General features: G+C 42.2%; 1 protein-coding gene and 1 long non-coding RNA gene across 4 annotated transcripts in view; one reads left to right on the top strand and one right to left on the bottom strand.

Annotated features, from left to right (window-relative positions):
* The first annotated feature begins 1,763 nt into the window (after positions 1 to 1,763).
* The window catches only part of Dnajc13 (DnaJ heat shock protein family (Hsp40) member C13), a 109,544-nt gene continuing 84,514 nt past the window's right edge, over positions 1,764 to 26,793 (top strand). For 2 of the 3 annotated variants that reach the window (XR_015626809.1, XM_087562865.1), the window contains exons 1-2: positions 1,766 to 2,000; positions 18,478 to 18,558. Coding sequence is in view for 2 of the 3 variants with exons in the window: in XM_087562865.1 (XP_087418991.1) it covers positions 18,491 to 18,558 (68 nt within the window). In the remaining variant the exon portion in view is untranslated. Of the gene's footprint in view, positions 2,001 to 18,477; positions 18,559 to 26,793 lie in introns of all 3 variants that reach the window. The other variant, NM_001108776.3, reaches the window with a different exon arrangement.
* Positions 11,878 to 14,856, bottom strand: LOC148004331 (uncharacterized). The gene is made up of 2 exons (XR_015628034.1): positions 12,460 to 14,856; positions 11,878 to 12,423 (listed from the first exon to the last, which is right to left on the bottom strand). It is a non-coding gene; the product is annotated as an uncharacterized LOC148004331 (long non-coding RNA).

The raw sequence follows: 26,793 nt of genomic DNA, 5'->3' as shown, positions 1-26,793 counted from the left end.
GAAGAGGAGGAGGAGGAAAAGGAGGAGGAGGAGGAGGAGAAGGAGGGGGGAGGAGGAGGAGGAGGAGGAGGAGGAAGAGGAGAAAACAGCAAAACCAACCACCCAAACCCTGAAACGATTCCTGCAAGTGAAGGCCTGTGGGAAGAAGAACACACAGTTTCTCAACTTCAGGCTCTGTTCAGAGGCAGGAAATTTTCCACTATGGGGGACAGAGGTAGTTCATGTTATCTAAGCTCCTTTTACTTCTGTGAATCCATTTATTTGGTTCCAAATATTAAATAGAGAGGCAGTGTCAAGGGTTTAGTAGTTTGATGACCTGGGTGTTACACTCTGGGGCCAGATCTTGGCTCAACCTTTTGGATAAACCTCACCTTGAATTAGTCACTTGGACACTCTGGGTCAGTTTCCTCTCCCAAATAGAAATAGGACATCCTGTATCTAGTTCTGGCAATACTCTAAGGGTCTGTAACATATAAAACATATAAAACACACAAGCACATGCTTTTATTTCCATGAGATTAGCCACGGGGCCCCTTAACTCAGGCTTCTTGTTTTGTTTTGTTTTTTCCCCCTTCTCACTTTACTTCGGGTCCCATCTTTCCATTTCTGGCTGCTCAAGGCACTTTATTTTACTGGGACAGTGTGGGAAAGCCTAGGAAAAATGCAAGTCTCCAGTAACAAAATTGGGTCAATCGGCCAAGATTCAAAATCTGTAGAAACCGTTTTATATGTTTTTCATCCCATAACCACCATCTATGAAACGATTCAACCACAGGCAGGGTCCCTGAGAAATTTCAATTCCAGCGTTGCCACACAAGAAGATTGAACTCACTCGAGCGTTTAAACCTAAAACTGTGTGTCTACACAAGTTTTTTCCCCCATAGAATCACGTTTTAGAGGGTAGTCTGCCCCTCTCACATCTGAGATGAGACACTGACTTTCCATAAACTTTGACACAATTGCCCCCTGTAACTTTGTTTCATTCTGATACTCTCGGTCTTGTGAGTCCCTCTCTTCTGATAGTTTCAGTGAGTTGCTATCCAGAGAGCGAAGTTCTTGAGTCAACTTACTTGAACTCAAATACTAAGTCTATTACCGTGGGACTAGACCTGAGTTTATCTGAAAATGGAGGAAAATCCCTATCTCAGACGGCTGAAGGTTAATTGCCCTTAAGTACCTGGCCAATTCAATCTTGGCTCTGGGATCAGAAGGCAACGAAGCCAGCAGTTACCTGTCCAGCACTACCCTTGCAAAGGCCTTTGACCTCTGAGGCTCCATTGTCTCCCTGAACATTCAAAACTTAAAGCCCCGCTCAGGGTGTGTCAATAGCGAGTAAAAGTTATGCCCACAAACGCAGCTAAACCGTAGATGCTCACTGAGGCTTTCAATGGCCTCGTGGATGCGCTAGGGCACTGAAGTCTAGGGCTAGGCAACAGAGACACGCCTTTCCAGAGTTACAGTAGCCAATGCCGGCGCTGAGAGGCGTGTCTCCATCTATTCAGGGGGCGTGGCCTCCCGGGACGCTCCAGGGGGCGTGGCGCCTCTCCCCCCCCCGCTGCTTGGCCCAAAGCTCTCTTTCGCTGTGCGCACGCGTACTTCCCGAGAGGCGGAACGGCGGGCGGCGCGCACGCGGCGCTTCCCGGAAGACAGCGAATGGACCGCAAAGGGAGGGAGCAAAGTGCACCCGGGGGCGGGGCGCGAGGCGGAAGGGCTGAGGTCAGCTGACAGGGTCTCGTGACGGCCGGGGCGGCGGCCACGCACGCGCGTTGGTGTTCAGCGCTCGCAGCCTGGTGGAAGATGGCGGCGTCCAGAGCGAGCCTCTGAGAGGCAGAGGGAGGAGCGGAGGGGTGGGGGCCGCGGCGCAGGAACCCGCGGCGATAGGCCCCGGCGGGGAAAAGGAAAGCGAGAAGGGACGGGGCCGGCGGCGCCTCATCCCACTCAAGACGTGGAGCCGGCGGCAGGCGGAGCTCGGGCTGGAGCGCCTCCAGCCTCCTGCGAAGGTAAAGCCGCCTCCGGCTTTGGGTTTCTGCGATGGCCGCTTCCCACCTTCGGGGACTCAGGGGCTCCCGGCAGGGACCACAGGGCGGGCGGCGTTTAAGTTGCTGAGGCTCGAAGCTGCCAAAGCAGTGATCCTCCGCCCTGGGGTTCCTGCGCTCGGACCCTCCCCTCCGACTCTGAGTGACATTTGTCGGGGCACTGCCCTGGCAGCCCCACCCCTCTCTGCCTGGCTGTATTTTCTCCCATCACTATCCTTGTCCCCCACTTCTCTCCGCAACTCTCCCTGACTCGACTCCACACCTCCTTCCCCTGTGGGCTCCGCCCTCGGGATTCCCTCCTGGATGCCGGCGCCTCCGGTTTTCTTGGGTTAGCGGTCCTCCTTCCTCGGTTTTCTTAGGTTAGCATTCCTCCTTCCTTCCTCTAGGGTCCCGCGTAGACTTGCTTGATATTTTTCCCTTGTCTCAGTTTTGTTTCGTTTTCATGGGAAAGGAGGAGTCAGCTGCTCTTTTATTCCTCCAGGTCCTTTATCAAACATCAAGGTTTCCCCTCCAAGGCTTTTTCCTTCCTGCAAAGTACCCTGGCCTGTTCACTGTTGCCGGTACTGGGCTGTGATTTCACCTCTGAACGCGGCTTTTGATGTAGGTGAAGCGGCACTTGGACGCTCAATGAAGTGGGTGTTAAGAGTACAACTGCGTGCCTTTTCCCAAAAAAGCCCCCAATGGTCAGATGTTAAATTAGCCACTCTTATCTTGAAACCGGTTCCCTAATCCCTTGGTGGAAGGATGGTGTAAGTAAAATTCGCCCCCTAACAGAGATGAACTCCCAAAGGAGTGATTTCTCACTCCCACGATCAGCTTTTCCCTTTTATTCTACAGATTCTACAGTTTTTTTATTTCTAGTGTCTCATTGTTAATTTAGCTTACAGCATAAACCCCTTTAATTTTCCATATAAAATGTAAAACAATGTTTAAGTTGCAATATTGCAAATAGTGGCTCTGTGGTAAAATTACATTCAGGGACTGCCAGTTCTGGTTGAGGAAACACTGAGTTTACATTTTGTTTGAAAACAGGAAGTATAGCAAATTAAAGGAGAAAAGAGGAGTCAAAGTTAAGAAACAGGGATGTAAAGAGCTTAAAGCTAGAGTCCTGGGCCAATACCAGCATCAGTATTCCCCCGAGAAGCTATTCTTTTTTTCTAATATGGCAGTAGTAGTCTAAATCATACTAGCAAGCCTAACTGCAAACTAATCAAATCCCTAAGGTAAAAATTTACTAAACATGAATGTCTTCAGTAAGAAAGTTACGTACTGGTTGAAAGCATAAGTTATTTGGTTACCCAGGTAAATGGTAATAATTTGTTTTTCTTAAACTTAGAAGGTTAATAGTGGAAGCTAGTTCCAATAGATACTAGAGTAGAGTTGACATCAGAAGAGCATGTTAAACCTACATTGGCCCCCTTCCCCCAGCACCTGTAATTACACAGGTGAATTTGAGGGGTCTGTTTCAGACTTTTCTCTTGCTTCTCTGAAGAAAGTGTAAAGTTAGGCAGCTACTTAGCAGCCCAGTCTTGTTTGTTGCTAAGGCTTTGGTCTAATGTCTGGCAGGGGTTAAAGTGCAGGTTTTAGTTCATTATGTTTGTTTTAGTCTTAAAATACTATAATTTTTTTTGTACTTAAAATGTTGTTTGTATTTATTTGGTGTGTTTGAGTCCATGTGCTGTGTAGCATGTGTGAAGGTCAGAGGACAGCTTGCTGGAGTGCAGTGTGTCGTTGTGTGGAACCTGCAGATTGAATTCAGGTAGTGAGCTGTAATGGGTGTGTGTCCATCATGTGGGCCAGGAGGATTGAGCTCTGGTCGGTAGGCTCATCTGGAGGTCCTTTAAAACCTTCTCGTCTGCCTTTTTACATAAAATAATTGTTAACATGCTCTTTGCTATCCTGAAATCATTTATACCATTTAGCTTTGATTCTAAGACTAAAAGCTTTCATGACAGCATGGGGTGGGGTGGGGTGGGGTGGAAACAAAAACTAACAAACAAAAAACTAACCAAGTTGATCACTTCAGGGACAGTTTAGGACCGAGGACACAGAGAACCACTAGCTCGCTCAGACCTGAAGGAGGAGTTGGAGAGGGAGGGGTGAAAACCAGAGAAGAGCTTTTGAACAGTGCTTAAGAGTTCAGCTAGGGGGTTGGGGATTTAGCTCAGTGGTAGAGCGCTTACCTAGCAAGCGCAAAGCCCTGGGTTCAGTCCCCAGCTCCGGAAAAAAAGAAAGAAAAAAAAAAAAGAGTTCAGCTAGAACAGTTGGAAAATGGATGAAAGTGAGTGTGCCAGCTTAGAAGTTGTTTACACGAAACTTCACTAGGTACAGTCCTAGGAAAGACAGGAAAAAGCCTTGCTGAGAGTCTCTCATTCAGACCAGGTGGAGGGGAATATAATGCTCAGAACAGAGACTGTATCCCCCAAAGCACAAGGTCACAGGGAGCACAACAGAGGGTCAGACAGACATTCCTCTAGTTAAATCACCTCTCTCCACAGATACACATTATTTTGCCAAAGAATGAAGCCAGTGGTGCCCTGCTGTTACCTGTTGTAAGAACATTAGCCCAGCTCAACTCCCAACAAGGTTACTGTAACCTCGGCACTTGGCCTCACAAAGGAAAGGGATACTCATCTGATCACGAAATTACTCACCTTAGTTTCCACTACTCTATACATGTCCAGCTTTCAGTGAAATAAGAGGAAGATGAAAAGCTAAAAGGAAGAAAGACATTCCTAAGAGAGCAGTTATTGTAGCTACACTCAGATTGATGGAAGTAGATAACGTTATCCAACAGAGAATACTCAAATGCTGGATGTGATGAATAATTTCAAAAACATAGGCACTGAAGAAATGGAACTGAAGTGCTGGAAACAAAAGCATAGCCGTGAGGTGCAGCATTCAAAGACTTGGAAATGCGGATGGAGCGTTGGCTCAGTGGATAATAGAACTTGCTGCTGTTTTTAGAGACCTGAAATTAGTTCTCAGGACTCAGGCTAGGTTACCCACAACCTGTAAGCAGCTCCAAAGGGCTCAGCTCCCTCTTCTGGTCTCTGCCTACGTCTGCTGGCAAATACCACACACGGATATTTAAAACAGTAGAAATAAAATTCAAAAAGGGTTTGGGTAGCCAGGCCATGGAGATGCACACCTTTAATCTCCCCACCTTTATTAATGGTTAAAGCACTATTAGAACTCCAGTGCATAGTGTGTTTGTGTGTGTGTGTGTGTGTGTGTGTGTGTGTGTGTGTGTGGATATGCACACATATACTTGTTTACATACATACTTTTATGTTGTCTATAAGATATATACATACACAGATTTATAATGTTCAAGAACCCCTCTCTGGAAGTTAGATGTAAAATAAGAGGGAGAAAGATACACCATGAAACCAAAAGATAGCTGCATTTCTAGACAGAACCAACTATGGCACATTGTATTTAGTATTACAGACAAGTTCTCTGCAAAACTAGACCTAGTTGTACAACATAAAACTAAAATATTTGTAGAAAACGGGGAAAACAAGTACTGGAACTTTAGTATTTAGACAGGATACCAGAAATATTCATAAAAGGAAGAAATACAGTGTTGAACTTAGGCCTGATTCTGCCTCCCAGCCCTATGCTCCCAAAAATAAGACTCAGACTCAAAATATATTGACAAATACCTTAGCCATATAGCTAGGCCCTTCTCTGACATATATAACTTTAAATATCCCATTTATTCTACCTACAGTCTGCTGTGCTCAGTATCTTGTCACATCTTCCTGGGTGGATCTCCTGCCTGACTCTATCCCAGAGTCCTTTCTCTTTCTTCAATGTCCTACCTCTATTTCCTGCCTAATCCATAGAGCATAGGCTTTTTAATTGACAGGCGATGCATCCATACAGTACACAAGATGTTCTCTCTATAATACAAATTAGGGGGGGGGGTACAAACAGGCTGTATGTTAAGAAAATAACCACACCTCTAGTGGTATATAAAGTCAAGAGGCACTCCGTGTGCTTTCCCAAAAATCACTTTGCTATGTAAAATTGAATAAAAACTTTAATGAAAAATAGGTTAGGGCCACAGAACTGTGAGCTTTCGAGTGACATCGAAAGCAATGGGAACTTGGAAGCAAGCAGCACTGTTTGGCTCGGATCAGTACTCTGGCGTTTTGTTAGTTGCTTATGGACATGAGCATTGGAAGAAGTCACTGTTTTTCTGTGAAGTTTTTGAAAGGAAATGTAAATGGGATGGGATGTGAAGTTTCGAGGTATACGAGTGGATTGTAGCTCTTTGATTTGTGACGTGCATGTACGCGCTTTGAGAATATCTCAGTAGCTGTTCCTCTGAGTACTTATCTGTATTCACCTTATGTTCCCAGTGATTTATAAAATGGTACATCAGTAAACGTGGAATTGGAATCATACTCCTCCAAGTGTTCAGTATGTGCTAGGCAGACACTCTCTTCCAGTAGCCCTAGCCCAGTGTGCCAGCCATGTTGGAATAAGTTAATAATAAATTATCAAAATGGCATTGTGGCAAAACTGTATGCATTTCAATATACAAATAGGTATGGCTACACCACAGTAAGCAAGAAAATTGCCAGACATATGTACCTTTGTATAGAATCAGTTTGTGACAGAAACATGGAAGGGTACAAATTTGTCATCTTGGTGACTTAAATACCACAAGTGGAATCATTGTTATCATTATTTTCCAAACTGAAAAAGGTAAGTATAACCTCTCAGTTTATAGCAGCCCTAGTGCTGGGAAATTGATGTGCATTAAGCCCTGTACAAGATATTTGTTTTTTTACATTTAAATTGATTAAGTTGTGGGGCTAGTTTATTTTGAATACGTTTTCCCCTATGCAAATGAACACTTAGACATTGAGGATGGTTTTCAACTTTGTGTGTATGTCTGTGACTGTGTGGGTGCAATTGACTGGAAATGCCTTTGGAGGCCAGAAGAGAGTATTGGATCCCCTGGATTTGGAGTTTGGGGCAGTTGTGACTTCTTTGCTACGGGTACATGAAACTGAACTCAATCCAGTCTTCTAGACCAGTGGTTTTCAATCTGTGGGTCTTGACGCTTTTGGGCATCAAATGACCCTTTTATTCTTAGGGGCCACCTAAGACCATCAGAAAATACAGATACTATGTTACCAATCATAATAGTAGCACAATTAGAGTTACGGAGTAGCAAAGAAATACTTTTATGGTTACAGGGGTCAGAACATCATGAAGAGTTTTTTTTTTTTTTTTTTTTTTGGTTCTTTTTTTCGGAGCTGGGGACCGAACCCAGGGCCTTGCGCTTCCTAGGTAAGCGCTCTACCACTGAGCTAAATCCCCAGCCCCATCATGAAGAGTTTTAAAGGGTTGAAGCTTAGAGAGGTTGAGAATCACTATTCTAGATTATCGGTTCATGATCTTAACACTGAGTCATTTCTCCAGCCTCTAGTTCAAATTTTTAATCAATATTTTCAACACATTTTCCTTCTGGAGCAGTCAGTGTACTTCTGCTGAGTCCATGCCAGCTGTAATCCCTCTTGTTAGAGAAACTGATTCATAGTCATGGGAACTCTCCAGTCAGCAACTAGCTGAAGCCAGGATAATGGTCATGTTCACTGACTTCAGACAGTTACCTGTGAAGAGTGTGGCATGCTTACCTTATTTCTGTGTGCTCTTAACCTTATTCAGCAGCCCATGTACTGTCATATGGAGTGCTCATGAAGAAATGTGATTTGTAAGACAGAGTCAGAAGCAGTGGTTTTTCTTAATTTGCCTTTGTTAGATCACATCCCCTGAGTAGTAAGTAGCTCATGTATTTAACTGATGTCCTGGGTAAGTAACAGGTAGGAAAGAAAACACCGAAAGCAGTCTGTAGTAATTATTCTAATGCTCTGCTTTTAACTAGTTAGCAGAACTTAAAGAACTACTGTGGTTTTTCACGGAGCAGGCTTTCTCTAACAGATCTAGAATTCTATACTAACTATTGACAGACTTTTATAGGCATTTCTGATTTGTATTCCTTTGATATTTTTGCTGTAGAATCCCTCTCCCTCAAACTTGTAAGTCATGATTCAGAATGTATTTTGAATATTTATCAAATCTTAGAGCAGATAAGCCACATTTCTCCCCAGACCTTTTAAGTCACTGACTTTATTTTTAAAAGTAGAATATTCCTAATTTCAATTGTAATTTAAAGGAGCTGTGTACATTATAAACCCCTTGGCAGAGGTAGAAATAATACAGGCATTTCAGAAAGAACAGACTTGACAATTGTTACTGTTGTGTTTGCTGAGAGGAGATTTTTGCCACTTACACTGCCTGTGTTTTAATAGTATTTATTAGGCAAGGGTATTAACTGTAAAATGTAATTCAAACTGTTTTCTGCAGGATTAAGGGAACTAGAAATTAGCCCCTGTTGGTAAAGGGAAAACAAGTTGAATCATAGCCAGTAAAGGTCTGTGTGGCCCGCGAGGCCCTCCTCGGCCTGGTAGAGCTGAACTTTGAAGTGCCTGCCGAGATGGGGGAGAGCTTGCACATCTGGAGTGTGTCCTTGCAAATCAGTATTCTCATTGAGAGACAATGAGATAGAAATGCGGTCTGAAGAAATCTAAAAACTATGTAGGAACTAGAATATAAACGGTTAGCAGCACAGATTTGAGAAGAATTGAGCACATTTCTGAAAAGATAAATATTCTTTCACATGAAATTTCTCAGTTTGGACAGGGCAGAATCACAATACATCTTACATGAAAATTTATTTTTTAAAATAATAGATGTATCTATCTAGAAATGAAATGTTCTCTCAGATGGAATCAGCATGTCTGACTAAAATAGGAGAGATAGATGTTTCAGTTGGAATCAACATATGCATGATTAAAATAGATCTCCCTCAGCTGGGCATCTGAGTTATACTGCTGTGCAGGAAAGACAATAAAGTCAACTGCTGTGGGGTTGGGAGGTAGCTGGGCACAATGTGAGCTGCCAGGTTGATGCCCAGAACCTGTTTAAAAGGCGGGCAGGTGTGCAGCACCTAGAGTCTGAGCGCTGTGGAGGTGGAGGCAAATGTGGCCTGGGCTTTCTCACACACCAGCTTAGAGTAACCGGTGTTTCAGGCCACTGAGAAACCGGGCTCCAGTTTTTAAAGGGGGGGGCAGTTTCTGACTAACAGCTATGGAGCTTGACCTTCGACTCCCACACACGGACTTGTGTACTGCACACACAACTGCTCTCGCCACTACCTCCCCCATTGAGATTAACTTAGATTTGGGGTTGTATTTTAACCCCTCTTTATTTCATTAAGAAATTCCTAGTTGTCTTGATTTTTTAAGAGAGAGTGGGGCAGAGCTGAGATTATTACTATTGATGTGGTAAACAATGCACTAGCGACCGTACTGTAACTTCTGGACACTTACTGGGGTGTATGATCGTCAGTCAGACATGATGTGACTACCTGCTTCCCTATTTCATGACAGTGTTTTTCTCTAGGGGTTTAAACTCTTCAAGTCACGGGGGTGTGGAGTGAGGTACCCTGAAACCATAGCATAGGCTTCATCCTATTTTAAGGTTATTGTAGGTATCATATACAGTACACATACTGATCTGTTCTTTTTGAAGAAAATACTTTAACTTGGACTTAGTCACACATTAAAACAAAACAAAAGTGACCTGGGTGCTGTCCTTCTGTCCTGTCCCAGCTGTGGGGACGACTGAGGCTGGAGGGTCACCTGATTCGAAGAGTTTGAAGGCAGCCTAGGTAACTTAATGAGACCTTGACTAAAAACAAGACAACAAAGCAAAACCTGGATTAAAGGTCACATAGCAGGTTTCCTCGGTACAACAGCACATTTTATCTAAAACAGCTTAGATGTAGCTTTTTAATCTGGGTAAAAATTAATGTCCTTAGCCATTTTTTAACCTTTTGTTTTCAAAAAGTACTAAACTAATTATAATTACTATAGATTTCAGATCCAGTTGTGAAAATTAGGTTTCTAAGAAGCCAGTGTTTAGGATTCTCCTTTAGTTATTTGCTTCCTGAGTGGCAGTGGATACGTTTGAGATAAACTGTAGCACCTTTTCCAGTTAGCTTCAGTGCTATGACGGTCTGCCATGGAGGGTGTGCCTCGTGGGAAATGGTGACCACTCCACTGTAGGAAAGCTTCCTCAGGAAAGCAAGGCAGACTCAAAGCTTCTCCTTAGCACACTGCACGTGTCACTCCCTGCCAGGTTGGTGAGCTTTGTGTCAGACATTATCAGCCTCCCTCCAGCATGTTGCAGTTAATATCTTCCTGTCATTGTTCTGTGACAGTTTTTATCCATCCATCAATCCGTCTTAATTTTTGGTGCATTTTAAAACAAACTCATAGTTGCAGTTCATTACCTGAAAGCAAACTCTATACTTAGATTTCCTAGACTCAGAATGAGGAAATTAGTCTCTTCCCTGATTATTCCAAATTGTCATATTTATATAAGAATTGCTTTCAGATAGTTGTGCAAAATATATGCTTTCAACAGGTCCAAAACCTTTTTACTCCAATCCCTTTGTTCATTAGTTATATTTTTAAGGATGAATCATCATCCTTGGCTACTTAGTCCTTGGAGTTTATTTGACACAAGCCATGCACGTGTGTTTAATTTTGCAGTACATGCAGCCTTTTCCACTTACAGGCTGCTTGCAGTCTGCTTCAGGCCATGCCTGTGGTCGCTTCAGTTTGCTTTTGTTCAATGTGAGCGTGATGTAAGGCCGGCTAAGTGGACTCAGTTGTTTTGGTTTTGTTGTTGTTGTTGTTGTTGTGTGTTTGTGTGTGTGTGTGTGTGTGTGTGTGTGTGTGTGTGTGTGTGTCTTTGTCTGTGTCAAAGTCATTATCTTCTCAGGAGCATTCTAGTTTTATTCATAAATGACTGTAAGTGGGTGCCAGCCTTACTGCCAGCAATGAATTAAAGTGCGTGACTGTTGTTCGAAAGCATTCCGTCACTGAAAAGAGTGATTTCAGCCAAAACACCGGTAGAGTTGAACCCAGGGCATGCTATGTCCTTGAGGACAGTCCCAACCCTTTTTTATTTTAAATTGTTTTGAGGCAGGGTCTTGCTTTTTGCATCGTTTACTTATTCAGACTCATTCTCCTGACTCAGTCTCCCAAGTTCCAGGCTTGTAAGTACACATCGCCAAGTCTGCCAAGCCTGAATTTAACCTTGGCATTTTAACTTTTATTACATTTCTATTAAAAGAATTAATTACCTGAGATGATGCAAAAAAGGTCTAGTAATGTCATGCCTGGGTATATAGTAAACCATTGACGGTAACCTGTCAGTCAGTGGAGACACCGCAGTATGGTTTAGTTACAGGGGATATGCAAATGAAGTCATCAAAGGCAAGTGTAAGTCGTGATTTGGAATTCCTGAAGGAATGAATGTAGTTTTGCACCTGATGGGCAAAGGCTGGCAAGACAGGATCCCATTCTACTGTTTATCTTCCTGTAAGGTGGGCAGTTATTTATAGCACCTGCCTATAAATGACTCTTGGCGATGCTGCTTGATGCTCCAGCCACTCGGTACCAGGAGCTCTGCAGTTTGCTTCATGAACAACTACTGACTGCTTAAGTGTTTTCACCCATTAACAACTATACTTAAACTCTTAGAGCTTACTAAAAATAGAGATGAGATAATTACTGAACATTCAATTTGTTCATGAAATTTCCTTTTTTTTCCTCAAAAGTTCACAAATGTTTAAGTAAAAATTTTGAGTGCTGATTAAATTAACAGAACACTGTACTTTTGAAGTTAGAAATTTTAGGTGATTTCTTCATCCTTTGGGAATAAGGTAGCTCTGTTTTTCCTGTGCAGACACACACATTCCCGTGATGTGATCCCTTTTTCATCTCACCTAGTCACTTATCAGTGCGACTATGGCTTTTGAAATTGATACGGCAGCAAAACTAATGGTTCCTTCACAGTCTTGGGTGGAAGGTTTCTTTTCACTGTCGGCTTTATGATCCTTAGCGTACACTCTTCCTCTCCTTTCACTGGAGGGAGCTCGTTGGAGCTTCCCCACATGCCCACAGCATTGCTGGCATTCTCTGCTCCTGGGTGTCAGGTCCATTGTGAAGTAAAGTAAGGGCTACCTAACAGCACACTGCCACATCATAGCAGTCTGATAAGCAGAGGCTGCCAGGTGACTGATGTCCCCCAGTGTCATGTACAGCATGGATTTGTAGGACAACAGAGAGAGTTAGGTCTCATCACATGACTGAGACAGTGTGCATTTTAAAACTTGTGAATTGTTTGGCTCTGTAACTGATACAGCAGATAGGTTGAGTTGCTCTACATTGAATTATAGGAGGTTTGGAATTTATAAAAGGTAGAGGAAGAACCATAAATACCGCAAACCCACCTCCACCCCCACCCCCACCCCCACCCCCACCCCCACCCCCACCCCCACCCCCACAATGCCTTACCACACACAAGTGCCAGTAGATACTTGGAAATAAAGGCGAAAATAGAAATGCACAAGAGCTTGTGAATCTGGAGTGGTGTGTTTAAAGCATGATAGTTGATAATTAACATTCCTGAGGTTCTGTTCTAAGTATCCGAGTTGTCTCCTTAGTCTGTACCACAGCCCTTTGGGACAGGTATTCACCCCTATTTTATAGATGGCTGTAACGCAGAGAAATTGACATTTGTTCAGAGTTGTTCAAGGTCACACAGCCAGTGAGTGACAGCTACTCTATCCACCTTTGGCAGTAAGAGTTCTTTTTTAAGTTCACTGTCGTTACCTTGGTGGTAGACGTGTGCTGACGGTGCTTGTGTTATGAGCATGGACGGGAGCTGCCAAGGTCTTCTCAGATAAATCACCTGACCATAGTGCTCTGAGCAGCCCCAGACTTGCGGACACTCAGTTTCTGTGGTTTGATTAAGTTTTCCCAGCTTTCCCCTGGATGGAAAATAGTCAATACATCCTCTTCCCCTTGCTTCTCTTTTTAAAGCCTGGACTGGAACTAGATAGGTGGCCCAATGGAGCCTCAAACTTAAGGTGATCTCCACTGTCATCCCTGAGTGTATTTTGCATGTTTTTCTGCTTTTCCTGAATTGATATTACTGTATTTTGAGAGTTCTTCGTTTATACTATGTTGACAGTCTGAAAGACTTAATGCTGTTTTCAGGCCACCTGTTATTCTTTGGGTCTTTAAAAAGATTTTCCTGAGAGCATAAATAAACTTGAAAATTTAGAAGAGTTAATACCATCCTACTGGGAGGGGTAGGTCCCAGCCTCAGACCAAAATCTGGTTATTTTTCAAAGGCTCAAAGTTCGTTAAAATACCCTTTTTCTGAAGTCTCCTTGAGAAGTACCTGAAGTCATGCTCTGGCAGAGTGCTATCACGTGTTGGTTTGCAACACTGGAAAGTTCAAAGGGTGGCTAGCTGGTTTAGGTGGAAGTGCTTTATGGATTGTTCTCACAGGTGTACAATAGCAGCTTTGGCGTCTTCGGCTTGCATTTTCTGGGGTCCTTTGTTTCTCTGTTTGAATTTGTAGTTTCAGAAGTTCATACAGGGGTTTGATTCTTTCCAGGTAAAGATAATAATTGAAGTAAGTTTTCAGCTATCCCAGGAATGTGCTGTCAATGATACAAGATGGTGTGGTGAGAGTGGATTTCTTGAGGACGAGGGAATTCAGGAAAGTTTGGGTTAAATATATAGAATAAAGAGTTAGGGGCTGGAGAGATGGCTCAGTGGTTAAGAGCACCGACTGCTCTTCCAGAGGTCCTGAGTTCAATTCCCAGCAACCACTTGGTGGCTCACAATCATCTGTAAAGAGATCTGATGCCTTCTTCTGGTGTATCTGAAGACAGCTACAGTGTACTCATATATAATAAATAAATACATCTTTAAAAAAAAAAGAGTTAGGAGACTGGGGTAGAGCCTGATCCATCCATGTAATTAGCTGGGTAACCTTAGGATGTAATTGAATTTCTCCAACTCTCAGTTTAGTTGTCAACAAAATGGGTACCCTCGGGGCCACAGGATTTGATAAAATGAGTGCTAGATGCTTAGTGCAGGCGCTAACAACGGAGTATGTGGTAAGAGGCATTGTGGGGTGAATCACAGTCTCCCTGGCTTGCAGATGCCCTTCAGTGGTTATTAGGATTCCATTTTGAAGCTATGCAGAGATACCAGCACTGAATTATGTTATTTGTAAGATGACTCGACTACATGGGTCCCTGTTTCCTGCCTGCCCCGTTATCACTCAGACATACTTGTCTGAATGTAGCATGACCAGAGAGCAGGCCTTTGGTGCTAAGGAGCAGTTCCTGTCCATAAAGATCACCTTTGCTTTATTGGCTTTGAAGACCGTTCAGCAGCAGGAGCTCCCAGAGTATTGCCCAGAGAATGGTGAGATGTTGTGAAATTAGTTACCAGATTTTAATTTTTTTAGGTTGATTTATTTTATCTGCTTCTCTCTCTCTCTCTCTCTCTCTCTCTTTTTTTTTTTTTTTTTTTTTTTTATGTGTGTCTGGTGCCTAGCGGGGATCAGAGGGCATTAGAGCCTGAGGCTGGAGTTACAGATCGTTGTGAGCCATCTTGGGGTTCTGGGAATTGAACCTAGGTCTTCTACAAAAAACAGCCTAGGTTGTCCTCTGCAAAACAGCCAGTATTTTAAACCTCTGAGCCATCTCTCTGGTCCCAGCTAGAGGAATCTTGATGTGTGGGCTTCAAGTATGTTCCTAATCTGTTGTCTTTTCTGTCAGCATGCTAATCTGCATTAGGAATGTTCCAGGGGTTGGGGATTTAGCTCAGTGGTAGGCCCTGGGTTCAGTCCTCAGCTCTGGAAAAAAAAAAAAGAAAGAAAGAAAGAAAGGAAGAAAGAAAAAGGAATGTAATTTTCCTTTAACAAGCAATCCTGGTAGCTTTTGTTTTCATTTTTTTTTTTAAGATTTATTTATTTCATGTATGTGAGTACATTGTTGCTGTCTTCAGACACATCGGAAGAGGGCATTGGATCCCCATTACAGATGGTCATGAGCCACCATGTGGTTGCTGGGAATTGAACTCAGGACCTCTGAAAGAACAGTCAGTGCTCTTAACCACTGAGCCATCTCTCCAGCCCTTGTTTTTATTTTTTTATAGCATGTGTTAGACCTGCCTATCTGTCCTTGCCTCAAAGTCCTTTCCATGTGTTCTCACCCTTCCTGAAATTTCATCCTTCTGCAAACAGTGTGGACCAGCCAATGCCAGTGACACTCAAATTCATTCTTCAGATGTTTAAGAATTCATTAATCTCTGGCTGGAGAGATGGCTTAGTGGTTGAGAGCACTGAGTGGTTGACTGCTCTTCCAGAGGTCCTGAGTTCAAATCCCAGCAACCACATGGTGGTTCACAACTATCTGTAATGAGGTCTGATGCCCTCTTCTGGTGTGTCTGAAGACTGCAGTGTGCTTATAATCAATCAATCATTCTTTTAAAAAAAATCTTAGTGTTAAAAAAAAGAATTCTTAAATCTCTATTGTCATTAATTGCAAAATTATTTTGCCTTTGGCCCCTTGTAGATTTAGTAGGGATCATGTCTTTTTCTTATAGCTCATACCCTAAGTTATGTAGGGTTAATATTTTAAAATATTCTTACTTTGTATTAGTTTTGAGATGGGACTAGCTATGTGGTACTGACTTACCTGGAAACTAGGTAGCCAGCCTGGTCCCATTGTCCTCCAGCTTTGGCCACCCAAGTGCTAGGTTCCCAGTGTGTGCCTGTCATTAGGCCAGCAGGGTTGCTCCCGTTCTTACTTTATGATACTGTAACAATACCAATTTCTCCTCAAAAGCATTTTTCTTCCTTTTCAGTTTGCTTTGTTATGGACGCAGGCATTCTGTTTCCTCAAGAGTCCAAACCTCATTCTTCAATATCATCTGTTCACCTATTTGTGCATCTTTCTCCTTTATCATCCCAGTGTTTATTTGTAGTACGTGTAAGGGAAGCTGTACCATATGTGCACTCTGGGGGTGCTGCTTGCGTGCGTGCTTGCTCTGAATCTTTAAAGCTAGCTTTCTCTTTGGCATTGATTACTGCCACTGATTCAGAAGGTTGAATCTTGATTGGCTCCTTGAGTTATATCATATACAAAATACAGAAATAAACAAAGTGTCTCTCCCAGTAAAACAAAGGTCACACCAGCTTAAATAAAGGGTCGTCCCAGTGCAGTGTAAGGAAAGGGGCCCAGCCGCATTTGCTTGATACCAGTAAGAAAATACCTGTTGACTGTAAGATAAATTTCTTCTTTCTGATAATTAACAAAGGATTCAAAAATTGGCGTTGTGCTTCTGTTCCTTAGAATATGAATTAATGGTGCTTTTCTAGAAGATAGGACAAAACCTTGCTCGGACTGCCCCTGTTAGAGCATCAGGCTTTATTTTAGGTGCCCATCAGGACTGCCCATGGAATTGTTGCTCTCTCATAGACGCTTGTACACTGTGACCGTTCTGTGTCAGACTTTCTTGTCAGACTCCAGAGATACATTAGATAAATAACAAACTGGGCTTTAGACTCTGAAGAGTACTGAGGCGAAAGTAGGGACTACAGGAGTAAGGAGTATAGAGAGAGGAGGGTGGTAACGGTCTAAAGCAATGTGGTTAGGGGAGCTCTCACTGTGAAGTAGAAGCAGTACGCTCCAGACCATCCAGGTCTGTGTAGAGGGTAAAGTCAGGTTGTGAAAAACAAAGAGGAAGAGAGTAAGGACTCTCTTTGTTCCACAACAGCTCACATACACGTGTCATAGTAGCATTGTGTGTAATAGCCAGAAAGTAGGACCAACAAATGTCCCTCAGTGGATGAGTGAACAAAATACTTATCCACACAGTAGAGCATTGCTTGGCAATGTCCCTTATGTAGGGAGAAACTCACTAGCAGAAAGTCTGTTTCTCACTCCCGGGTGCTGGGACGAGGAGATCTAGGGTGTTTGTTTGTTTGATTAGTTGATTGTTCTTGAGACAGGGTATTATGTAGCTTGGAGCTCACTGTAGATCACACTGGCCTCAAACTCAAAGATCTCCTGTGTCCTGCTGAGAGTACAAACTGCTTTCTGGTTGGACTGATGAGGAGGATTTTGAGTTGGTGATGTCTGTGGAAGGTTGTAACTAAACTAATAGAATCCTGTACTTAAGAGGGTGAATTTATGGTTTATGAACTAGCTTCAAAAAAGGAATTGCCCTATGTAAAGATGTAAAGCAAGCCCAAGCAAGCTATAATTCCTGTCTGAATTAGTACATTTTGGTAAGCATCCTACAGTAATTTTTAGTAAGGTCAGAGAGAAGGGCCCACATCACAGCTGAGAAACCAGGCACCACAAAACTTAGCTTTTGTATATATAAGTTATGCCGTGTCTTCAAAAACATCACCAGCCTTTCGTTAGGAGTCACCTAAATACCATCTTCAAAGTTACCTGGATTCAAGTGTTGTTCCTCCCATGCCCCATGAAGTAAGTGGTTTCTGGGTTTGCATGCTGTTAGGTTACAATGAAGCTGCCTTCTCAGCCCATGCACCGAGTCATCACAAATTCAGCAGCTCTAATCAGACCGATATAAACGTCTCTAAACTCTCAGCTTCACTCTCTTTATTGCTTTGATACAGTCTGGTAATAAACAGTGACACTTTGGTAGTGCTGTCCTCACATGGCTAGGAAATGGAATACTATGCAGCCTTAAATATGTTCTCAATGGATGCTTAATTCTATGGGGAAAGGTACCTCCTTCTGTGGAGGGTGCATGATCGTCTTGTGGTGGGTTGTTTGTTTTGAGACATGGTCTCAGTGTGTACCGCTGAACTCAGAGAGCTCTGCCTGTCTCCATGCCCATCTTGTTTGTTTATTTGTTTGTTTTGAAAAGATGATTTTTTTTTCTAAATAGAAGGAAGGCCGCAGTGCATACCTTTGGATTCTAAGATGAAAGATAACCTCATGGGCAGTTTAGATTTATTATTGTGGACATGTATTAACTTTCCTAATTTAAAGAGTTCTTATTTGTAAATTCTTAGGAAAAACTGTCTAAAGTGCCAAGGACAGCAGTGTGGCCAGCCCCTAGCTGTACTACAAAACCAACTGTAACCATTTGACTCTTGACAATTAACTTTAGGTGCTTGCCATGTATCAAGGCACGGTGTGACAATTTGACAGTACTGGATGAAGTTTCTTCATCTGAAAACTTGTACTCAGGATGTTGATCAAGGACAACATTTGTCCTTGAGCAGCAAAGTCTAGTGGGTCCAGGGAAAAAGAAATGTTTGGGAAGACAATCAGGATACAGTGCTGAACACAGACAGCATTGAGCAGTCCTGTGTTTTTTAAACCTTACAATAATGCAGAGCTAGGGAACTGAGAAATGCTCTCCCTTGCTATGAGGGATTTGGGGAAATTAAAACTGTATAACACTGTATTAAGGGAATCCATACCTCTGTCTTCCAGGTTTCAGCACAAAATGAACATAATTAGGGAAAATAAGGATCTGGCATGTTTCTACACAACCAAGCACTCATGGAGAGGAAAGTAAGTATTCTTTCCTTTACTTTTCTGAATGTCTATAAAGAATCATTTCAGCCCAGTGTCAGTTCTTTAATGGTGAGGCACAACCCAACAGTGTTCTTGGGCTTTCTCTTCAAAGCTTTGTGCTCATTTTAAATGCACATGTCATGTTGGAATGCATTGCTGTCCCCCTTTCTTTTGATCTTTCTAGATTTTTCTTAAAAAAATAGAAAGAAAGAAAAGTAACAAGGGGCTTGGGTTGCTACAGTGTCGCTGTCATCCATCTTGTGCTACAGTGTTGCCAACTTCATTGCCAGTCAGACCTGTGAAACAACCATTTGCCTCTGCTGAGGTTTGGAGCTTTTAAAGACTGTATTTATTTAATTATTTATTTGAATAAAATTTTTTGTTAGAATTTTTTTCTTGGATGGAAACGGTATCATTTCATATTTATATTTGTTTTAGTCAGACCAAGATGTCCTTATGTTCCCTCCCTATGGGCATGTAGCCTTTCGGGTAGCCCAATGCTTGAACACTAGTGTTTCTGACTTACCTTAGCAAACTCACTAATTTTGAAAGATCTGATTGCTTGGATTTGTTTTCTGTTAATTTCTTGCTTTATGAACTTACATGTTAGGGAGCATAATTTCTACCCTTGTAGAGTACTATGTGTGTCCCCTCATAGTTTCGTTGAGCAAAGTTAGAGAAAATTGGTGTGTACTAGGTAGTGTGAATCTTATTCATCCATTTTTAAATTATGTTGTCTCTCTGATTGTCCAGCTGTAGAAATTCTTTAAACACAAATTTTATACTAGATTAATGTTCAGCATACACTGTTCCAGTTCTGAGGGATGACTTCCAACTCTCCTAATGCTGCTCTGTAAAGTACACAGTTTTTAATTTTGATGAAATCCAGCTTGTCTCTTTTGTCTCTCTTGTTCTTTTTGTCATTTATAAGCTGTTGCTTAATCTAAGATTACAATGATTTTTTTTCCTACATTTCCTTGTGTGATTTTTATAACTTTAATTTTGAATTAACTTTATATGGTGTGCAATGAGGATCTACTTGTACCTGAATCACTTGCTGAAAAGAAAAGACTATTCTTTTCCCATTGAGTGTTTAACACCCTTGTCAAAAGTCATTTGACCATATGTGAATTTTCAGTTTGATTCCATTGATCTGGATACCTATCTATGATAAAGTCCCTAACATGTTGTTTTGATTTACTATAGCTTGGTACCCTTTGAGACTGGGAGGGATGAGGCTGCAACGTCAGTATTGTGTGGACTAGTCTGTATTTCTCCTACTGCTGTAGCAATTTTCCGTGCGTGTTAATCTTACTGCAGTGGCTGGGGTTTGAGTGGCATTGTGCTGAGTGTTTTGTCCGCTGGAGGGCGCCACCTCTCGGCAGTGCTAATGCTTCCCACCCATGAGCAGGAGGCCTCCCCTTACTTGGGGTTCCTTTCAACAGGGCGTTCTCCTCAGTCCCCTTTCCTCAGACAGTGGTTTCAGTTTCCTGTGTGCATTGTGCAGCACCAGAATTGAAATCCATTATACTTGCTTATTTTCTGACCAATTTGAATCCGGGTTTAAAGTATTCTTCAGCACTCTTACCATAAAAACATAAACAAAAACGTGATTCAAAGTTTTATTTTGGGGTTGGGGATTTAGCTCAGTGGTAGAGCGCTTGGCAAGGCCCTGGGTTCGGTCCCCAGCTCCGGAAAAAAAAGAAAAAAAAAGTTTTATTTTTAGTTGCTAGTTGAACCTTCTCCCTAAAAATGTATTTAAAAAACACATTCTTCATGTGTTTTTGTTTTTTTTTTTTCCTTTTAGAATTGGGCTTGTTTTCAGAGATTCTAGAGCCATACACATTGCTATTCCAGCTCTGCCATCTGGGGAGATTTACTGACTGTGGCAGTCAAATGAATACATTCCTTTCCTTTCTCTTCACATGCCTCACTTAGAGATAACCTTCCAGATTGTGCCTCAGAGATGTCATGTGACCCGTTTCTGTACCTTTGTGTCCTCCCCACCATGCCTCACTTCCAGAAGCTTCCTGCTTTTACTAGCAGAGGGTTGTTGGTTTTGAGCGTAGAGCCCAGGGCTGGGAAAGCAGCCTTTCTTCTCTACTCATTGTTTTTCCCACTTGGGAAGTCCATACATAATTTAATTACATGTTTCTTCTGAGAGCAAGAAAGGAAGGTTACAGGGAGTAAAAGCACTTTTCTTCCATGAAAACACGATTTTCTCTGTGGCTTAAGCAAGCCACTCCAGGCGGGAAGAAAGGTACAGATGATTGGCTAAAGTGGAAGTGCAGACCCGCTGTGGGAGACTTCACAGTAATACATTGTTTCTTTCTAGATGGGTTTACAAGTGCACACTGCCTAAGGTTCACTCCAGTGTTTGTTGGTAGAGCACATGCTATAAATTTGAGTGGGACTTTAGTATCCAAACAGGATTTTAAGCACAGTAGGGTAGGAAAATTGTCATTTGGTCTGTGAAATTCAGTGACAGATGCTCACATTAGAAACAGTCATGATGACCCTGGAGTCGGGTGAGGGGAGCTGGAGGGGGAGGGAGTGGGGAAAGTGAGGAAGCTGGTAACTTGTTATGCTTATGTTCAGGAATAAGCTGGACAGGAGAAGATATTTTCTCTTTGCTTTTTGGTGTTTTTCTTTGCTTCTTGGTGTTTACACCTAGCAGTTGTAATGAGCAGACAACTCTGAGGGGCTTATTTCTCTTGGATTCTGGCTTCGATGTTACCAGCCTCCGCCTCAGATGAGTCCATCCTGACCTCTCCCCACGCTGTCTATAGAACTCCCTGTAACTGCGACCAGACAGTATGAAATTTGAAAGTATAAACTGGATCATGTCTTTATAGCAGTCTTATATTTTACAGTGTACTGAATTTGTACCATCTGATCTGAGAAAGACTCTGGCCACTGATCCCGACTCAGAACCTGAGGCCTTTAAAATGATGCGTTTCATGGGGTGCCCTTATAAGTGAGGAGGGATCTTGATGAGTTACTGGGACAGAGATTTTAGAGTTTGTCATAATCCATTGTTTCTCTTCCCTGGGGAATACAGTTTCTCATGAGAATGAGCCCTCTTAGGTAAAGTGGGTTTCCACCAGAAACTGAGTATCCTGATGTTATAACCAGAATGACAGATTTGCCCACTTCTTTTATTCTTTGTTTTAAATATGAATGTACTGAAATAGTCATGATCAATAAAGGAATATTTAAGGCATGGAATTATAATCAGTTGATTTTCTAGAAATTTTTTTTTCTTTTCTTTTTTTCGGAGCTGGGGACCGAACCCAGGGCCTTGTGCTTGCTAGGCAAGCGCTCTACCACTGAGCTAAATCCCCAACCCCATTTTCTAGAAATTTTAAAAGCCCCCTCTCTCCCAATTAATATTCATTTCTCTAGCAGGGAGGAAAGAAAATCAGCTGTAGTAATAGCTCGCAGTGATTATTTGCTTACAAGTCAGGCACATAGGTTTAAAGCCCCTAACATGCATTGTTTTTTCTAATTCTTACATTATGTGATACGTATGTTACCCACATTTTTCAGATGAGGAAACTGTCACTTACCAACTGATTAGCCCATCAGGTATTTGAATGCAGGCAGTTGGACTGCCAAGTTGGTGGGCATAACTATTGTGTCCTGGTACCTCCTGTAATAGCAGGGCTCTGTGGGAAGCAGAGGAAATCCTGAAGGTGAAGTCCTGAGTGCATGTGTGCTGTTGATGTGAGCTTGCCGTGTCAAGGGTCCTAGCCTCAGACACATCCCACGGCAATGTTGACAGAATGCAGAAACTGTCCAATGTGTCTCTCTGCCCCTGGGTATTCACAGCCTGAAGACTTCTTCCTTACAAAGACAGCTCTTGCCAAGAATATGTAAACCTGTTTCCTTGATCCAATTAGGTATCATAAAATCCTGCCTCCTATAATCTGTGTAATAGGGCCACCTCCTTGTCCAGTTGCATCCAGTGCCCACCTCTCTGTTCAACCTTGTACAGTAAACATGCAGGGCTTTCAGGCACTGAGGCTCCTCTGTCAGAGACCCAAACCCACCCAACCCCCAGCTTCCTCTGTGTGTGTGTGTGTGTGTGTGTGTGTGTGTGTCTTCTTTATTCCTTTATCTCCCCAAGTTAGTTCCAAGTCCCTAGGGGTTGAGTAAGGACTTCACAGTGCACACACATTCCCACTCTTCTAACCCTTCAGAGCTCTCTAGTTCACTTGTCCTTAGTTTTATTATTAAGTGGACTAACGTTTTGGTTCAGGTAACTGGAGTGTGGGATTTACTAATGAAAAAAAAAATCCTAGGTTCCATGAGAATACTATAGATTTTGAAAAGGTAGCATTCAGGCCTATCCTAAAATGACTTGAGTGCTCAATGTATAATAGGCAGAAACTTACAGTGAAAGTCTCACCGGAAGAAGAATTAGGCCTGTTCTGTGTAAAGCTGAAAGATGGAGCTTGGATCAGAAACTGAAAATTGGAGAAAATATAGATATTTGCTTTCTTGAGAGGAATGATTGTCAGTATCTACAGAATCGGGAAATTACTATTTAATTAGTACCTTTTTAAAATTAATTTATTCACTTTATATCCCAATATCAGCACCCCCTTTCCTCCCAGTACCCCCTTACACAGATCTTCCCCCATTCCACCTTCTCCTTTGCCAAGGGGGAGCCCCCCTCGGTATAAGCCCCCTCCCCCCACATCAAGTTGTGTTTGTCACCATTTTTATAGTAGGACGAGAGCTTATGCTGTAAATTGTGGGCCCTACTCTCATGACATAAACTACTTTGTTCTAACTATGAGTAAGTTTGCTTGGGGTTTTTTTTGAGGCCAGTGAAAGAATTATTTTAAGCTTTAGGAGTATACAAGACTTGAATGATGGCTCAGTGCAGAGGATGGAAGTTTGATTCCCAGCACCATTTTGGGCAGCTCACAGCCACCTCTCACTGTAGCTCCAGGCAGACTGATGCCGCTTGTCTCCACAGGTACAGTGCTCACATCTATAAATCCACAGCTTACAAACTCACACAAAGACACGGGTTTGGACCCAGTTAAAAGAGATCTCTTTTTAAAAAGCAGTATGCACAGGTCAAAAGATTTCGAGACCTTGAGAGATGTTTTTTTTCTGACAGTAACCTTTTCCATACTGTTTCCATAGAAAGGAAAGTTGGGTTTTCTCTACTGTGATAAAACTAGATGATGGGAATTTTCTGCATAAGCAGTTTGATACTGCAGTGGCATCCAGTGGTTATGTCTGTCAGCACTGACATCATGAAGAAAATCATGTCATGAAAGTTGGTTTTGTTTGTTTGATTTGAGACGGGGTTCTCGGTGTGGCCCTGGTTGTCTTGGAACTCACTCTGTAGACCAGGCTGACCTTGAACTCCGAGATCTATCTGCCTGTCCATTCCTCTCCAAGTGCTGGGGTTAAAGGTGTACACCACTACTGCCCAGCTATTAAATTTGTTTTGGAGTTGATAACGGTACTCATAAAGACTAGAAGATTTAAGGACATTATAGCATTTTTATTTATAGAAGTTATGTCATATACAAATAAATATGTTTTATGTAAATGTATAAAGCTTTCCCTATAAAAATCTAGGTGTATATGAAAAAAAAACCTTTTGTTTCTTGACCATTAGTTTCCTGGTATTTAATAGCATAGCTAATGGGTAGTAGACATTGTTTTTAAATAAGTTATTATGTTATATTAGTCCATGAACTATGAAGACTAAATATCCGGGTTCCCTTTAGGCAGATGGTTATATAGTATATGGTTATATGGTATATGGTTATATGGTATATATTTTAGTTCCCAAATAAAAAGAAAACAGGTATCATAGATCAAGTCAGTGATGAGTATTAATTTTTCACTTGAGGGAAATATTTTTATATTCCTTTAGATTATGTTTATGGCATCATTTGTCTTGAATTTCTCATGAATTCTGCTTTGTTTAGTCTATCTCTTTTGTAATTTAATTCCATAGGATTATATTTTTTCTAGTTAGAATTTATGAATTAAGTTTAAATTACACATACAAATCAGTTGCATTTATGCATGTTAAGTTCTCTGTAGCTTCCTTGTAACTTCTGCACCCTTGAATAGGCATGGTGTTGACAGATACAGAATGCTGCCATCACACCAAAAAGTGCTTTTAGACCAACTGAGCTCAGTGGCAGTGTTTTATGAGAAGAATGTTAACAAAGGGATTAAACCACTGTTACTGTCGAGAAGAAAACAGAAATATTTTAAGGTATTGAAGTGGCCAAGATTGGGGGGGGGGTTGGGCAGAATAGAGTAGCAAGAGCTCTAAAGCACAGGAAAAGAAAGCAAAATAAACACACATCAGCAAACTGAAAGCCTGCTGTACAACAGGAGGAAATGGGACGAGCTACAGAATGAGAGAACGCATCTGCAAATTATGCAGTAAAGAACTCCAGGAACTAAACAGACAAAAAATGGGAGGACAAAGCCCTAGGTAGACATTTTAAAAACATGCAAATGACCACCCACATGTGAAGAAATGCTCAGTGTCATTTGTTATCAGGGAAATGTAAGTGAAACCACCAGGTATCATTTCACCTTAGTAAGAATGGCTATCACCAGGAAAACTAAAGGCAGGTTCAGGGAGGGCGGTTAGGAAATGGCCCTTAGGCACTGTTGATTGGAATGTAAATTAGTGTAGCGGAAAGATCTTTAAAAATGCCAAAGCAACCCCACTCATGGCCCTTATATACCTAGCCACCAAAACTAGATAAGATTGATGAAGCTAAAAAGTGCATACTGAAAGGGCATGCCCAATACAGCAGTCAATGCTAGCAGCAAACCACCAAACTGAGAACAGGACCCCCTTGGGGGAATTAGAGGAAGGATTGAAAGAGTTGAAGGAGCTCGCAACCCCATAAAAATAACAATGCCAACCAACCAGAGCTTCCAGGGACTAAACCACTACACATGGACTGACCCAGGGCTCCAACTGCATCTGTAGCAGAGAATAGCCTTGTTGGGGCACCAGTGGGGAAGAATAGCCAGTTGGGGAAGCCCTTGGTCCTGCCAAGGTTGGACCCCCAGTGCAGGAAATATAGGGGGCACATTAAGGGGGATGGATGGGGGATACCCATATCAGGGAAGGGGAGGAGAGGGGATTTATGGACAGGAAACTGGGAAAGGGAATAACATGTGAAATGTAAATAAAGAAATATACCTAGGGGTTGGGGATTTGGCTCAGTGGTAGAGCGCTTGCCTAGCAAGCTCAAGGCCCTGGGTTCGGTCCCCAGCTCCAAAAAAAAGAATAGAAAAAAAAAAAAAAGAAATATACCTAATAAAAAAAGAAAGAAAAGGAAAGAAAAGAGAGAAAGAAAGAAAGAAAGAAAGAAAGAAAGAAAGAAAGAAAGAAAGAAAGAAAAGCTTATAGATACAACAAGAAAAAAAGTGCCAAAGCAGAACTGTTATAGGATACAGGTAACCTATTATTGGGTATATAAATAAAAGAGACAATTTGAAGAAAATAAGCATCTTCAATCTCATGCTTATTTTACAACTATTCACACAAGCCCAGGAATGGTACATTCTAAGCACCCATGGGCTGACAGATGTACAAAGTGTGGTGGTGCATATACACAGTGGATTATCATTCAGACGTAAAATGAATGGAATTGTCATTTGTGACGTGAATAGAACTGAAGGTCACAGTAGGCAGGCATAGAAAGGTGGGCACTGTGTGGAGCTCGGACACATGGGTTCTTACAAAGTTCATCTTGTGGAAGTTGAAAACATACTGGTACTTGCCACAGGTTTATGAGGGGAAGAATGAGCAGCGGCCAGTAGGTGGGCACTTAGGAGTAAGACATCAGGGTAGAGCACTTGTGTAGTAGGTGGGCACTTAGGAGTAAGACATCAGGGTAGAGCACTTGTGTAGTAGGTGGGCACTTAGGAGTAAGACATCAGGGTAGAGCACTTGTGTAGTAGGTGGGCACTTAGGAGTAAGACATCAGGGTAGAGCACTTGTGTAGCACACACGACCTCTGGGCCTGCTCTTCCTGCATCAGTTGCAGTGCGTAGTGGCATGTCTCAGAATATATTGAAATATTATACAAAACACAAAATAGAGCTGTAATGACTAGCATCGGTTTAATGCAGATGTTAGAAGGGACTCGGTAAGGTAGGAAAGAGGAGAAAAAGAACACATAGAAGTGAACATTTTTAACTAATCCGCAGAGAAAGCACATA

The sequence above is a fragment of the Rattus norvegicus genome, chromosome 8 (assembly GCF_021556685.1).
Source record: "Rattus norvegicus strain SHRSP/BbbUtx chromosome 8, alternate assembly SHRSP_T2T, whole genome shotgun sequence".
In the NCBI taxonomy this organism is placed as follows: domain Eukaryota; kingdom Metazoa; phylum Chordata; class Mammalia; order Rodentia; family Muridae; genus Rattus; species Rattus norvegicus.
This window is presented reverse-complemented; position numbering and strand designations above follow the sequence as displayed.